The sequence below is a fragment of the Culex quinquefasciatus genome, chromosome 1, assembly GCF_015732765.1.
Source record: "Culex quinquefasciatus strain JHB chromosome 1, VPISU_Cqui_1.0_pri_paternal, whole genome shotgun sequence".
Lineage (NCBI taxonomy): Eukaryota > Metazoa > Arthropoda > Insecta > Diptera > Culicidae > Culex > Culex quinquefasciatus.
Window position 1 is genome coordinate 105,004,109 of NC_051861.1, and position 14,991 is coordinate 105,019,099.

The window sequence follows — 14,991 nt, forward strand, 5'->3', positions numbered from 1 at the left end:
CTGGACAACTAAGAACTTCCGGGAGTTACGAATTGATTATCTATCTGTTCAACGGGTGTTTGCAACGGTTTATTCACCATCGATGTAGCTTCAGTGAGCCACGATGGACGCTCTGCGATCTGTTAGAATGTACGAGGTCTTCCAGGAACTCCCCACACAAAAAAATATTACTGTAATGGCAAAAGTAACTTACTGTTGAAATGAAAAGTGGTCAAAATTTGCTCCATTAAAAGTTTTTTTCTTGTTTTGAATATGAAAACTTTTACTGCTACAGTTTTTGAAAATCTCATTGCTAACTGATTTAAAAGTTTTTACTTTTAATTCGACTACATAATTTCTTTCATTTCGTCGTTCTCGTGTAACCGTGTACGCCTAAGTAAAAAATGTCCACGAAGCGAATCAAATCAGGACAGGTTGGTGGTGCCGGTGCGGGACGAGGTCGGGAGGAAAGTTGGTATCCAAACTCGAAGTTTGCGATGGGGAAAGGAATTTCACACAAGAAAACAGGTTTTTTTCCCCTTAAATTACCGTATTTTTACTGTTCACCTCGAAAGACGTTTATTGTTTACCTACATTATTACCACCGAATTTTGGCTGACTTGGTTTTAACGTTCTTCACCCAAAAGTCCCACTTCTTTCGCCTCGATCTGGTTCCACAATCCGAACGCTGAGCAGTGTCGTTACGTTTACGTGTTTTTGAGGCGCTGTTGTTTGTTATGTTTTGATGTTGTTAACCCAAGGCACGATACCATCGTAATAGTTTGCTTCTTTTTTTTCTTGTTTTGTTTTCAGTTTGTTGGTTGGTTTGTTTATATTATATTACGTTTATGATTGTGATAAATTGGTGATAACATGGTTATTACACATGGTTAGGTCACTAATTGATAATTCTTTCCTATAGAGTTCAATTCTGCTAGACCCTTGTGTTCACATCGTCCTTCTAACTAATAGTTACAAGTCGTAAAATAAATTACTACCATTCTACAAATTCTCTCTCTTTCTTTCAGTGTTATTCTTTAATACTTGGCTGTTTCTGAATTGTTTCTTCATGTTTAAACTAACGTAGCAAAAATTTAAAATCATTACTGTTTTTTTTTTCTGGGAAAAATATAACAAAGTGTCAAAGGGAAAAATGATTAATCGTCAAAAGAAATCCCCCTTTCTTCCGCCTACAGCAACAATCAGGCCATCATGCCGGTTTTCCGGCGCTTTTTCGTCTTGCGCGCCGACAGCGACTCCTGGCCGCTGTCCGTGTTGGAGTCGCTGTCGCTCTCGTCGCTGCTCGAGCTGGAAGACGACGAGCTGGAGTTGCTCGAGCTGTCCGAGGCGACGCCCGTGCTCTGGCCGACGTCGATCTTGGCCGCCTCGCGGGCCAGCTCCGGTTCCAGTTCCTGGGATTTCCGGGAAAGATAGGTTAGTTTCGGAAAGTTACTGGAAATAAAGAGTTCTAGACGGATGGTCGGGGAAATAAACCCATTTTAAGCCTAATAAGCGGTCGTGTTTGAATGATGCTGGATAAGCTGGAGTGTTCCTTGAAATTTTCTAAAACCAAGTACACCAACGAGTAGAGCAACTTTTTGTGAACATTTCTGTTTGTTTTCACTTTTCCTAAAAGTTATTCTATTCCTTTCACAAGCATTTGAAAAAAATATTTCCAAAATGTATTCTAATCAGACGAGAATGCATTGGACCACGCCCTTTTTTCTATTTTCAGCTTAGTTCTTTTTTCTTCCAGCGCTCTGCTTAGTGCTGCCAAAATTGATGAAATTTTAAGCGAACACTCACGAAAAGTAGCATTTTTAGAGAAATTTTCCCGGCATCACTGGCTCACTCCAACAGGCGCTGCTGGTGGTGTTGGTGGCCACCTTCGATTGGAATGGGTCGTCAAAAGTCAAACGTCAAAAGACTTGGCGCGTTTGTTTTTTTATGGCGCTTGCTAATTATTTACATGTTTCGGGATTATTTTTCAAGTGAGTGACCAACTAATGTGCAAAAGAACATGTCGCCGAAAGTTGGGGGCAGTTTTGTATCGAAAGCGCCGTGAAAAAGAAAAGCGAAATTGAAAAGTTGATTTTGGTGATATTCATTAAGCGTTTGAGTGTTTCTCGCGTGTGTCACTGTGTGTGCCAACAAAATAATGAGAAATGGTCTCGCAAAATAGAAATTATGATCAAAAGTGCATTAAATTTGATCTTTTTGGCCAGTAAATGGCATAAATTTGCGTGCTTACTTGAGGCGGTGCTGTTGCAGGTAAGTTTATAGCCTAAATAGTATTTTTGGAGCTTAAATCGAGTTCTTGTATGTAGCTGAGGCACATTTTTTTTTAAATTCCTCGAAAACGATCTGCATTAAAAAAATTAAATTCGCAGATTTTTTATTTAATTTTAAATTTGTTTTTTTATTTTCTTTCATTACATTTAATTTATTTTATTGTTTAAGCATTACTTGTTGGAAGTTATTCGTGGTGATTATTGCATTCGATCGTAATATTTCGATCTTAATTTCTCGGCTCACGATCGAGATTTCTCGATCGTAAAATAAGATCGTAATTTGTCGTAATTTTAAAAATTTCAAAAAATTTAAAAATTTCAAAAATTTTGAAAATTTAAAATATTCCAAAAATTTCGAAAATTTTGAAATTTCAAAAATTTCAAAAATTTCAAAAATTTTAAAAATTTCAAAAATTTTAAAAATTTCAAATATTCCGAATATTTGAGAAATTACGATCGTAATTTTACTGTTGAGAAATCTCAAAATTTTAAAATTTCAAAAATTTCAAAAATTCCAAAAATTTCAAATATTCCGAATATTTGAGAAATTACGATCGTAATTTTACTGTTGAGAAATCTCGATCGCGGATCGAGAAATTACGATCGTAATTTGTTATACCATTTTTTGAATATTTTTTATTTATACGGCATTTTAATTTCAAAAATGAAAAAAAAATTTCAAAAATTTCAAAACTTTCAAAACTTTCAAAAATTTCAAAAATTTCAAAAATTTCAAAAATTTTTAAAAATTTCAAAAATTTCAAAAATTTCAAAAATTTCAAAAATTTTAAAAATTTCAAAAATTTTAAACTTTTAAAAAAAATGAACAAAAATTTCAAAAATTTCAATTTTTTTTTAAATTTCAAAAAAAAAATTGTTAAATTTTTAAAATTTTTAATTTTTTTTAATGTTTTGAAATATTGTAAAATTTTGAAATTTTTAATTTTTTTTTTAAATTTGAAATTTTTGAATTTTTTGAAATTATAAAAATTTAAGAAATTTTTTAAATTTTTCAAACTTTTGAAATTTTTGAAACTAAAATGCCGTTTAAATAAAAAAATATTCAAAAAATTGTATAACAAATTACGATCGTAATTTCTCCATCCACGATCGAGATTTCTCAACAGTAAAATTACGATCGTAATTTCTCGATGGTAAGTCGTAATTTGTCGATGGTAGATCGAGATTTGTCGATGGTAAGTCGTAATCTTACCATCGAGAAATCTCGATCGTGAGTCGAGAAATTACGATCGTAATATTACGATCGAATGCAATAATCACCACGATTATCCTAAGCTGAGATGTGGACTACCTTTCAACAGCTGATAAATTCAATGTTGGGAACAGAGTTTGCGAGTGCTCAAAGAATCGAGTAAATCTACTGAAGAATAAAATTTACATATTTACCTTCAAAATCTTCCAAAATAGCTAATGTTCAAGGTTGTTAACGATTAAATTATCGAGATTCAATACCGTTATCGTTATTACGATAATTCTATCGGCGAGAATCTTATCGCCGATGATGGACGATAACTCATTTTTAAAATCTTTCTAAAATCGACATAATTCAACCTTATCATGTTAAATTTTCAATGCTATCACTAAGAATACATTTTTTAAAACATTCAGTAAGTTTCAAGATCAATGCGCTGACCACGGGGACGCGCAGTCTCGTTTTTGCTTTTTTATATTTTTATTTTATTTATTAAGTGTTTTTTTCTTATTTAAGGCATTTGCATTTTTGATATTTCAAATTTTAAATTTATAAATACGTTTCAGACTCCATTGTTCAAAATTTAGAAACTGTGCAATTCTAAATTTTTCAATGCTTTAATATTGTTAAAAAATATGATTTTTTTATACTTCGGAATTTTTTTTGACTTTTTTTATTTCTGATTTTTTTTTCATTAAATTTCAGATTTTTTTTGAATTATGGAATACTATTTTAATTTTTAAATATTAAAATCTCTTAATCTTTATTTTTTTCATCATTCAATTTCTTCGTTTCGTTTTCGTTTTCGTTTTACGGAGCAAGGTGGGGGACGCGGCCTCAAGTCAGTCCAAGTCCGGTTTCTTGTGGAAAATAGGGTAGTGGCCGAACTAGTATTGCATACCAAATGAACACCACCGGAAGATATAGAGGATCAGGAGGGGGAAGGTGAAAGAAAATTAGTGTAGGTGTGAGTAGTAAGAACTTGGATGACTTAAGCAGTTACGTTAATCTAAGTTTAACACTGAATAAAGGAAATCTGAAATTATGATTCAAAGTAAAATGGCCCGGAAGAAATTGAATTATTAGTTAATTAAATAAGAAAATGTAAATAATCGGAGATTTATACAAAGGACACCTATGATGTATTTCAAATTTAAAGGAAATTAAAAAAAAAACTGGAAACCGAAAGATGAAAACTAACTTGTCTATGGAATCTAAATCTTGATGCATTTTTTTCTGGGCCCCGTCCTGTCGCGTCTGTCAGTAGTCTTATCGTACATTACAACTAGAAGCAGTTGTGCAAATGAAATAGTACACTTCGACCAGTTTAACCATTGATTAAAGTCCAATCTATTATTTACGGAAAACAAACATTTATCAACAACCTAAACTAAACTTTCTGAAAGAAACTTGAATCTCAAACTCCCAAATGCCAAACATTCCTTTACCTTGTTTTTAACCCAATAAACATAACTGAACAGTTCATACTTTACAAGTTGAACACTCGTTGTTAAGACGACTATTTCCGTAGTAACAGTTCAATAGGGCGAATCTGCATTTGTAAACAAGCAGTCTATCCCCTCTTACTTGACGTGAACTGTCACTTGAGCGAAAGGGATAGACTGTCTGTCCACAAATGCAGACGCGCTCCATTGAACTGTTATTACGGATTTCGTGCCTTCCATTTCATTAGGGCACAGAAGCTCTGCAAACAAGAGTGTATCCCTATCATACATTATGTAAACTGTCATTTGAGTGAGAGAGATGCATCCCTGTTCACAAAAACCATGTGTCCCTTTGAAATGTTAGGCTCCATTTGATCGTCAAAACTCCAGTAGATCCTCGATTCGCAACAATGGTCGATACAACCATAATCCGAAAACCGTTAGTTCAACAGATTAACGAATTTTGTCCGATATCATTTCATTACTGATTGATCGAGACTCTATGGATTTTTTGACTATTCCGAATGGTTAGCATACCACATAAATTGAAATCAGAGATTCTGAAAGCATTACTTAACTCACTTACACACAGATGGAGTCTGGAACTATTAAACAACCTAAAGTTACAAAAAAATACTAACTATTCTGAGTGCCTTGCAACAAAACTAATTTATCAAAATACCAAATCCTAACCTAACACCCACTTTGAAAAAAACGAAAAAAAATCACAATGCCTAGAAGAGGCCTTTCTTTCTGTTTTGTGTAAGCGTTGCTGTGCTTTATGAATTTCTACCTAAGCTAACGACGTATCAAAAAGATTAAAACCTGTTCAAAGCAGATTTTACAAACAAGAATATTGAGATGCAAATAAAAAAAATCAATATCTTGCAATTTTACATAGTACAATAGTTGTGATTTCTATCAACACAAGTATATAAATATAAAATAAATGTGTGATATATATCAACATCGGAAACCATCTTTGCAAATAGCCCTGAAACGACGGCAACGTGTGGCTCCATCTCCAGGGTAAATATTAAAATCTCTTAATCTTTATTTTTTTCATCATTCAATTTCTTAATTTTAAATTATTTAAACTTTTGAACATCTAAAATTTTTCTTAAATTCAAGATTCAAAAGATCTAATATTCTAAAATTTCATTTTTGATTTTTTTTTGAAATTTTGAAATTTACCTTTTTCATATTTTTTATATATGTAAATTTTTATTTTTTAGATTTATAAATATTTTTTTAACTCTTGAATCAATTTTTTTAATTCCGTTTTTTATGCATGAATTTGTGCATCACTGAACTTTGAGATTTTATATTTTTTTAATTTGAATTTTAAAATATTTGGTTTCTTAAATATTTTTATGAATTATTATTTAAGATCTAAATTTACAATATCCAAATTTTAAAACTTTGATGTTTTTCATGTTATGAAATTTTTTTTAACGTTAATACCGTCATCAGGGGTAACATTGGGTCGGGGGGTGAGATTGGGTCATACAAATTTAAGCATTTTTGTATGACCCAATCTCACCCCCAGGGGGGGGGCATTTTGAATTTTCAATCTTTTGACATTTAAAAAATTATAAATTTTTAAACCATGATATTTTTATGTATTTTTTTTTAATTTTTGCATTTTTTAATTCTTTATCTTTGAACTTCTAGATTAAGATTTTTTTTGTTTGAATGTTTAAAAAAAATTATGATTTTTTTTTACAATTCGGAATCTTTGATTTTTTTTTAAATATTTTTCATTAAATTTCTGGTTTTCTTGAATCATGGAATTCTATTTTTTTTAATATTAAAATCTTTTTATCTTTAATTTTTTCATCGTTCAATTTCTTAATTTAAAATTAGTTAAACTTTTTAACATCTAAAATAATTTTTGAATTCAAGATTCAAAAGATCTTAGTTTCAACATTGGATTTAAATTTTATAGAATTTTTGAAATTTAATTTTTTTTTGTTTTTTATACATGTAAATTTTTAGGTTTTGAAATTTATGTATATTTTTTTATGCATGAATTTGTGCATCACTAAATTTTGATTATTTTTTTTTTAATTTGAATTTTAAAATGTTTCGTTTCTTAAATATCGTTTTGAATTATTTTGTAAGATCTTTTACAATAATCAAATTTTAAAACTTTGATGTTATTCAAATATCAATATTTTTTGATTGATAAATAAAGAAAAATAATTTTCAAACTTTTACATCTGGAGTTCCTTTTCTTTTTTTTTTGAAATGGTCCAATAAACCAAATATCCAGTTTTTGCTTTTTGTGCGTTTTGAAACCCCTTGAGTCAGAGGTATTAAAAAAACACCCAAAATGCAAAAACTCTAGAAACTGTGTTGTTTGACAACGAGGGTATCAAACGACGCAAGTCATGAAAATAATTTTTATTAGTTTAGTGTTTTTACTTTAAAAATACTGTAAATATTGACTAGAGGCATGAGTTGACACAAAAACCTTTTTAAAACATTTTTATAATCCTCATATTTTTTGTGTTTTCCCCCGTTCTCAGTAGACACCCTGCTGCGCCCCAGCTCATTCTCACCTGTAGCACCTTGAACCACTTCTTGGAAAGTTTCGGCCTGCCGCGCACCGTTTTGTGCCACACCACGGGGAAGTTGGTCTTGCTGCAAAAGTTCTGCGTCACGGCGACGGTGTCGTCCAGGTTGAGCACCACGTGCCACCACCCTCCCGGCACGAACACCGTCTCGCCCGGCTTCTGCAGAATCTCCAGCGGTTTGCAGTCCGCGGGCCAGTCCAGCTGCTTCGTCTTGGGGTAAATCAGGTTGAACCAGGTGATCGCTTCGTCCCGCTGCTTCCCGCCGATGGCGCCGGTTACCTTGAGCAGCTCTTTTGGAGTGTGGGTGGGGAACAGACACCAGCGCTTGTGGCCCTTGACGAGGGCATTCCACGCACTCGTGCCGAGCGGATCGATGTGGATTCCGGTGCCGGACCGGCCCGGCCCCATCACGAACCAACGGTACGGCGGTCGACGCTCCTCGCCGGCGTGTTTGAACAGATCGTCCCGGAAGTACACCGGAATGTCGTAATCCTCGAGCAGCTTTTTCCGCCGGTGATGCTCGCCGAAGCTGCTGTCGAAGATGTACAGCGGACTGTCGTCGGTCGTACTCCGCATGTACTCGATGTAGTACTTCATCTTCATCTTGACGCTGTACCCGTCGTTATCCTCGCCACACTTGAACTTTTGATTGCGGTACTTTTTGGCCAACCGCCCCGTCGTCCACTTCTCCAGCGCCTTCCACCCGTTCTGCACGCCCTCGATGACCACGGGCTTGTAAATGCTCTCGTACCGCTCGATAAACTGCTCCGGACTGACCTCGTCCACGTGAATGCGCTCCACGTTGTCCTCAAACTCCCGGAATTTGTCAAACTTTCTGTAGTACTCCAGCTGCATCCACGCGACCTTGTCGGCCAACTCTGCCGGGGGAAGGGGAAAGGAGGAACATTAAACCAACAAACCCAAGCGTAATCAAGCATTCTCACCTGGCCGCGCCTTGCGCTTCACCTCTCGGACGCGCTTCCGGGTGCGGTGGGACAGCTTCACCTCGCCCGCTTCCGACGACATTCCGCTGGACGAACGAGTCTTCTTCTTGGTGTGAACACTCTCGAAACTTCCGGGCACGGGCGGTTGCTGGCTGCAGGTAGCGATTCTTCCTTGTTTCACGTCGCCGAAACGGACGGTCGTCTAAGAAGCACAGGAAGCGTAAAGTTTCCTAGAAAAGAAGTGTTTTTTTGCGAAAAACAGCGGAATTTTGCGCACCAGCGGAACGAAACGGAGCGATGTGAGCAATCGACTTTGGATAATGGCGGACGGTTTGACAGTTGTGTTGCTTCGAGAAGCATTTTCTGACAGTTTTGGGGGATGGCGCAAGGTGATTCAAGCAGTGGGAAGGTGACGCAGAAAATAACAAATTTTGTTTTTGAGTCGCCGAGGGGTGATTCAAAAAAGCAGGTGAAAAATTTAATAATAATATTTATTGCGCGTATTCCCGAAAAAGACACGCGGCAAATCAGCCTGGAAACGACGCGCCGCACTTTCGGCAAATGCGCGCTGTCAAATCCCATACTCTACGTTTTGTTTTTGTTGATCTTCTTCTTCGAATCGCATGGTATTGTTGCTGGGTATGTTTTTTATTGCACCAAAAGTGTAGAAAATCGCTGGCAACAATGTCTGCGGCACATTCTGAAATGCCGCGCGGCGTGTACCTTTGAGAGAAACGGACAATAATATTATCGCGGGCGAGAATTTCTAGCAGAAATAGTTCTGCTAGAATCCTGCTAGAATGATTCTAGCAGGCCAGCCAGAATTCAGTAAGAATTTTACTAGAATCTTCTGACAGAGCGAATCTGTCAGAATTCATTTAGAATTCTGTCGGAATGTTCTAGCAGAAAAAAAATTCGCCTTCCCGGTTGTGGCGAACTCGATTGCTGCCAAATCCGCGTTTTTGTCGACGATCTTTCTTTCTTTCGTAGACTTTGCTAGAGAAGGACGTTCTCATAATTATTGTAAGTTGTTAAAAATATGATTTCCAAAGCAATTCATCTTCAAATAATTTTATTCCAGCAGGAATCAGATCGCAGGAGTGCTTCCGCCTACAGAGTGATGGACCTGTAGGGATTATGGGTTGCAGGATTGAATATGTAATAAATTATTAAATGAGTATTTATTATAACATTGATATAAATCATAAATAATAGTTAAGAGCGCAACAAAAAGTGCGCACCTTCATGAATATTGCCTTGTTAGCTGATTGCGGATGGAGTGCGAGAGCGCGCTAGCGAGCTGCGAGAGAGAACAACAAGCGAGAAAACAACGAGATGCGCGCGGCTGGCGAAAGAGAGAATGAAGATTGTCAAATCAGTTTTGTGGTTAATTTCTGTGGAATAAGACGTGTTGTTTGTTAATTGCAAAATATCTGTGTTTTTATTATAAAAGAAAGTCCCCGATCACGACAATGGCACAGTCCGGTAAGTCGAACCATTTGATTCATGAAAGATCATTTGTTTTGCTTGAATTGTTGTGTTGTGAAATCCAACAGTTTTGTTTACCTGCCAGCAGTGTTGCAAATGAGTGATAGAAAACCTTTCAATAGATAATCTCTGCACCAAAAATATCCGAGAGTATAGCGGCCGTTACTATAGCTTGTGAGATCTCTTCTTGTGTCTTGTGATTCCCAGCGATGTCATTCTCTCTCTATCTCTCCTCCCCTTTTCCTCGACTATGCGTTCTCACCACTGAGTCTCTCAATCTCTCCGAAAACTGCAATGAGAGAACGCGAGATGGCGATTAGGAGCCGACCACGCATGACGTCCCGTTAAACTGCGTTTGCAAAATTGATTTTATGGCGGCTTTTGTGGTTAAACGCTGTTGCGGTAGGATGATCGTGGAAGCGGGAATGAGAGAGAAAAAGAAAATGTCAATCGTGAGTGCGTAAACACGAAAACGTGTTCGGCTATGTTCGGCGCTGATAGTTTCAATGAGGAGAGAAGAGCAGTTGTATTTGAGGCATGATTATTCATGCGGGATAATTGTAGTTGCTGAGAGCTGATATTTTGATATTTTAACAACCCTGCCTGCCAGGATGCAGGTCCAAAGTTTCGCTTTGTTGTTTTGCCTGTGTTTTGAAACAGGTAGATGTTTGCTTGAACTTGTTATTTGAAATTGATAAAAGGCATAAAACTATCTGCGATAATTGACGGTCTTGAATTTAATGAATGATTTGCTTGTTGTTGTGATATTGGGAATGAATCTCGGAATGAATGTTTTGTTTTGAAGTAGTAAGTTTGGCTTTTCGTTGTGATAATTGAAAACCAATGTTTTATTCTAAGTTAATGGTGGAATTTGAAGGCAAATAATTTGCTCGAAATTTGATTGTTTTTGTTCAATCACATTTTTGCTTTAGATTTGATTGTTGTTGTTTTGATTGACGACCAATGTTTTGTTTTAATTTGATGCAATGTTTAATTGTTGTTGTGGAAATTGAACTCCAATGTTTTGTTACGAATTAGACTTCAATTTTTTTTCTTATTTTTGTGATTGATGAAAATCAATATTTTGTTTATAATTTGACAAAAGATTTGACAAGATTGTGGAAATTGAAAATCAATATTTCTTTTGAATTTGATGGAGGATTAGTTTGCGATTGAAGGTAGATAATTTGTTTTTAATTTAGTTGTTGTTTTGGTAATTGAAATCAAATTTGTTGTTTGAATTTTATAGTTGTTATTATAATTGACGACCAATGTTTTGTTTTGAATTTGATGCAAAATTTGATTGTTATGGATTGTTGTTATTATTGATGATCATTATTTTTATTTTGGATTGGATGCTGGTTATTTTGGTAATTGAAGACCAATGTTTATTTTTGAATAAGATAAATATTTGCTTCTTGTTAGTTTTGTTTTAAATTTAATGAAAGATATGCTTGTTGTGGCAATAACTTGATGCAAAGTCCAATAAAATCACAAATTACAAAATTTACAGGTTTAATTTTGATTGAAAGAGTTGATTGTTAATGAGGGAATTAAAGACCAATGTTTTGTTATGATAAGATGACAAATTTGCTTATTTTTGCGATAAATGAAAACCAATATTTTGTTTCGATTAAGATACGAGGTTTGATTGATATTGTGGTAATCGAAAACCAGTTATTATTTTGAATATGATGATAGATTTGCTTTTGTTGTGGCAATCGAAGGCCAAGATTTGTTTTCAGAATTTGAGTTTTGTTATTATAGAAAGGTATTTTTTCGGTTTTAAATTTCATGCAATATTTGATTGTGGTTTTATGATGGGCAATTTTGAGTTTTAAATTTGACGCAATATTTGATTGTTCATATGGTAATTGATGACCAATGTTTTGTTTTGAAGTTGATGCTAAATTTGATTATTAATTTTATGGTTAATGAAAAATGTATAGTTCTCATTTGAATGAAGATTTGATTGTTGTTATTATTGACGATAAATTTTTGATGTGAATTTGATGCAATATTAGATTGTTGCTTGATGCTGTGGAAATTGAAAACTATCGTTTTAGAAATCTAATGAAAATTTTATAGATTTATGCAGAAATTGACAATCAATGTTTTGCTTTGAAATTTGATTTGAGCAACGTTTTTTGCCGTTATAATTGATTAGTCTGTAGGAGAAGGCTTTCCAATTTAACGTGTAACCCTATTTTGATTTAAGTTGGCACCCCTGTTAACGGAAGAGCAACTGTCACTCTGAAAAATTCTACGAGCAAAACAACACGAAAAATATATTTGCTCTCACACCGTAAAGTATCGCGTTTTATTACGACTACAGGTTATGGGAACCAGCACGAAATGACCTCGGAAAAGTCGGATTATCCGATCTTCGACGGCAAGGACTTCGCGGACTGGAAGTTTCGCCTCGAACTGACCTTGGCGGAGCGGGAGTTGCTGGACCACGTTAGGAAGGAGCCTAAGGTGGAGCAACTGCTCCTGGACAACTGGGTGAAGGTCGACGTGAAGGCGAAAAATGTCATCGTGAAGTCGCTTGGCCGGGAGCACTCGCACATCGTGCGCTCAGAGAAGTCCGCGCACGGGATGCTGAAGGCCCTGTCGGAGGTTTTTGAGAAAAGTGGAGCTGTGCAGGAGCGGCACTTGCGGATGAAGTTGAACAAGATGAAGTGCGAAGAGGGGCAGCCACTGGATGTTCACTTTGCGGCGTTTGATTCGGTTGTGATGGATCTGCGTGCCGCTGGAGCTGCTATGACGGAGACGGAACAAGTAACACATCTGCTGATGTCGCTTCCTCGATCGTACGAGCACATCGTGACGGTGCTTTTGGCAATGGAAGAGCTCACATTGCGGAAGGCTAAGGCCAGGTTGCTGAACGAAGAGGTTCGGCGCTCTGAGATGAACGAGGAAGAACCCACGGGACGAGCAGCTTTTCTCGGAGCCCCCAAAAAGTTCACGGGAAAATGCTGGCGTTGCAACGAGCCAGGACACAGGGCCTTTGAATGCCCGAAGGCTAGCGGAGAGGAAGCAAGAAACACGGAGAAAAGAAGGCCGGGCCCGCAGAAACGGGCGTTCAACCTCAGCAAGAGGAAGGATGATCGCGGCCAGGAGGAGGATACGAGCCGAGCATTTGCTTTCGTCGCGGCGCGAGGGACTGAATCACTTGGCAGTTCCGGACACGCTCCGAGAGAGGTCTTGTGGATCATCGACTCGGGATGTACGGATCATATGACCAACGATGACAAGCTGTTTCTCGTCGAGCGTCGACTGTCCGCGGTGTACCCGGTGTCGCTCGCAGAGAAGGGACAGGCCATTGAAGCGACAAAGATCGGGTTCATCGCTTCCACAAGTGTAGTCAACGGCCGAGAATATGACTGTCACATCTCGGATGTTCTTTTCGCACCTGGTTTGAGGCACAACCTCCTGTCCGTCAGCAGATTGGAGAAGGCTGGATTTGTTGCAGTTTTTCGTGAAGGTGGCGTTGAACTCTGGGCTGGAGATGTACTTTTGCGGAAGGACAACGCAGGAACGATTTGTACGAGCTTAAGTTCACGGTCAAGGAGCGTCAGTCGAACGTAGCGGCCGCGGTGGACACGAACGCGCTCTGGCATCGACGACTTGGGCACATAGGCATGAGAAGTATAAACCATATGGTGAAGAAAGGTATGGTAACCGGCATTAAACCAAACATTACAGACACTCTGGGCGTATGCGAACCGTGTGTTATGGGCAAACACAGTCGAGCCACCTTTCACCGGTGTGAACGCAGAGCTTCCAGACCACTCGAGCTAGTGCATACGGACGTGTGCGGTCCGATAACTCCAACAACGTGGGACGGCAAGAGGTACTTCGTGACGTTTATTGATGATTACACTCACTTTACCATTGCCTATTTGATCAGCACGAAGGATGAGGTCTACGAATGCTTGAAGGAGTACTACTCGATGGTCTGTGCTGGATTTGGCTCGTCCGTGGCTCGAATGAGATGTGACAACGGTGGTGAATACATCTCCCGGCGATGTAAGGAGTTCTGCAAGGAGAAAGGAGTTGTTTTGGAGTATACAGCTGCTTATACACCGGAGCAAAATGGCAGAGCCGAACGAATGAATAGAACGCTAGTAGAGAAGGCAAGGTCGCTGATCTACGAAAGTCAACTGCCGAAGGAGATGTGGGGCGAAGCGATTATGACAGCATTGTACCTGACGAACCGCAGCTGCACAGTTGCGCTGGATGACCTAACCCCGACTGAGCTGTGGTACGGGAAAAAGCCAGATGTGTCGAACCTCAGAGTGTTTGGATGCCGTGCCTACGCCCATTTGCCCAAGTGCAAGCGCCGCAAGATGGACGCCAAGAGCGAAAAGTTGATCATGGTCGGTTACTCTGGCAACGGGTACCGGCTCTGGAACCCAGAGGAAAGGAAGGTAAAGCTGTCCCGAGACGTCATTTTTGATGAAGCGGTTCTCCCGGGAAAAGAACGTGAGCCTGATCAAGATCCAGTGAGTGAGCAAATCGTTGGGGAACCGGTTCCAGAGGAGAATGCTGTTGAGCACGAGATGACAGATGACGAAGAGGCCGCTACGAGTGACGACGAACCTGAAGGTGCGTCTGAAGCAGGTGCACCAGAATCAGTTGAACGCGAAGCAGCCGCGCGCGAAGAGGACACGCGCGAGGCACACACGCGAGGAGCAGACGTACAAGAAGCAGACGCGCGAGAAGCAGAAGCGAGCGAGGCAGGACGTCGCAAGTCCGAACGCAACAAGAAGAGACCTGTTTGGCACAAGGACTACCAAATGGACTCCACGGCACTGTTGACTAACGGTATCGAAGATGTTCCAGAATCGTACAACTCCATCGAAGGAAGACGGGACGCAGCTGACTGGTACGCTGCAGTTCGTGATGAGCTTAACTCGCTGACAGAAAACCAAACGTGGGATGTTGTCGATCTGCCAAGAGGAGCCAAAGTGATTACGTCCAAGTGGGTGTTCAAGAAGAAAGTCGACAAGAACGGAGATTTAGAACGCTTGAAGGCACGGTTGGTGG

General features: G+C 38.2%; 1 protein-coding gene across 1 annotated transcript; it reads right to left on the bottom strand.

Annotated features, from left to right (window-relative positions):
- Window positions 1-524: 524 nt before the first annotated feature.
- On the bottom strand, window positions 525-8,794 carry LOC6054124 (bifunctional arginine demethylase and lysyl-hydroxylase PSR). The gene is made up of 3 exons (XM_001870056.2): window positions 8,452-8,794; window positions 7,493-8,385; window positions 525-1,391 (listed from the first exon to the last, which is right to left on the bottom strand). Exons 1-3 carry the CDS (start codon window positions 8,531-8,533, stop codon window positions 1,182-1,184), a joined length of 1,185 nt encoding a protein of 394 aa, XP_001870091.2. The 5' UTR covers window positions 8,534-8,794; the 3' UTR covers window positions 525-1,181.
- Between the last annotated feature and the right edge of the window lie 6,197 nt (window positions 8,795-14,991).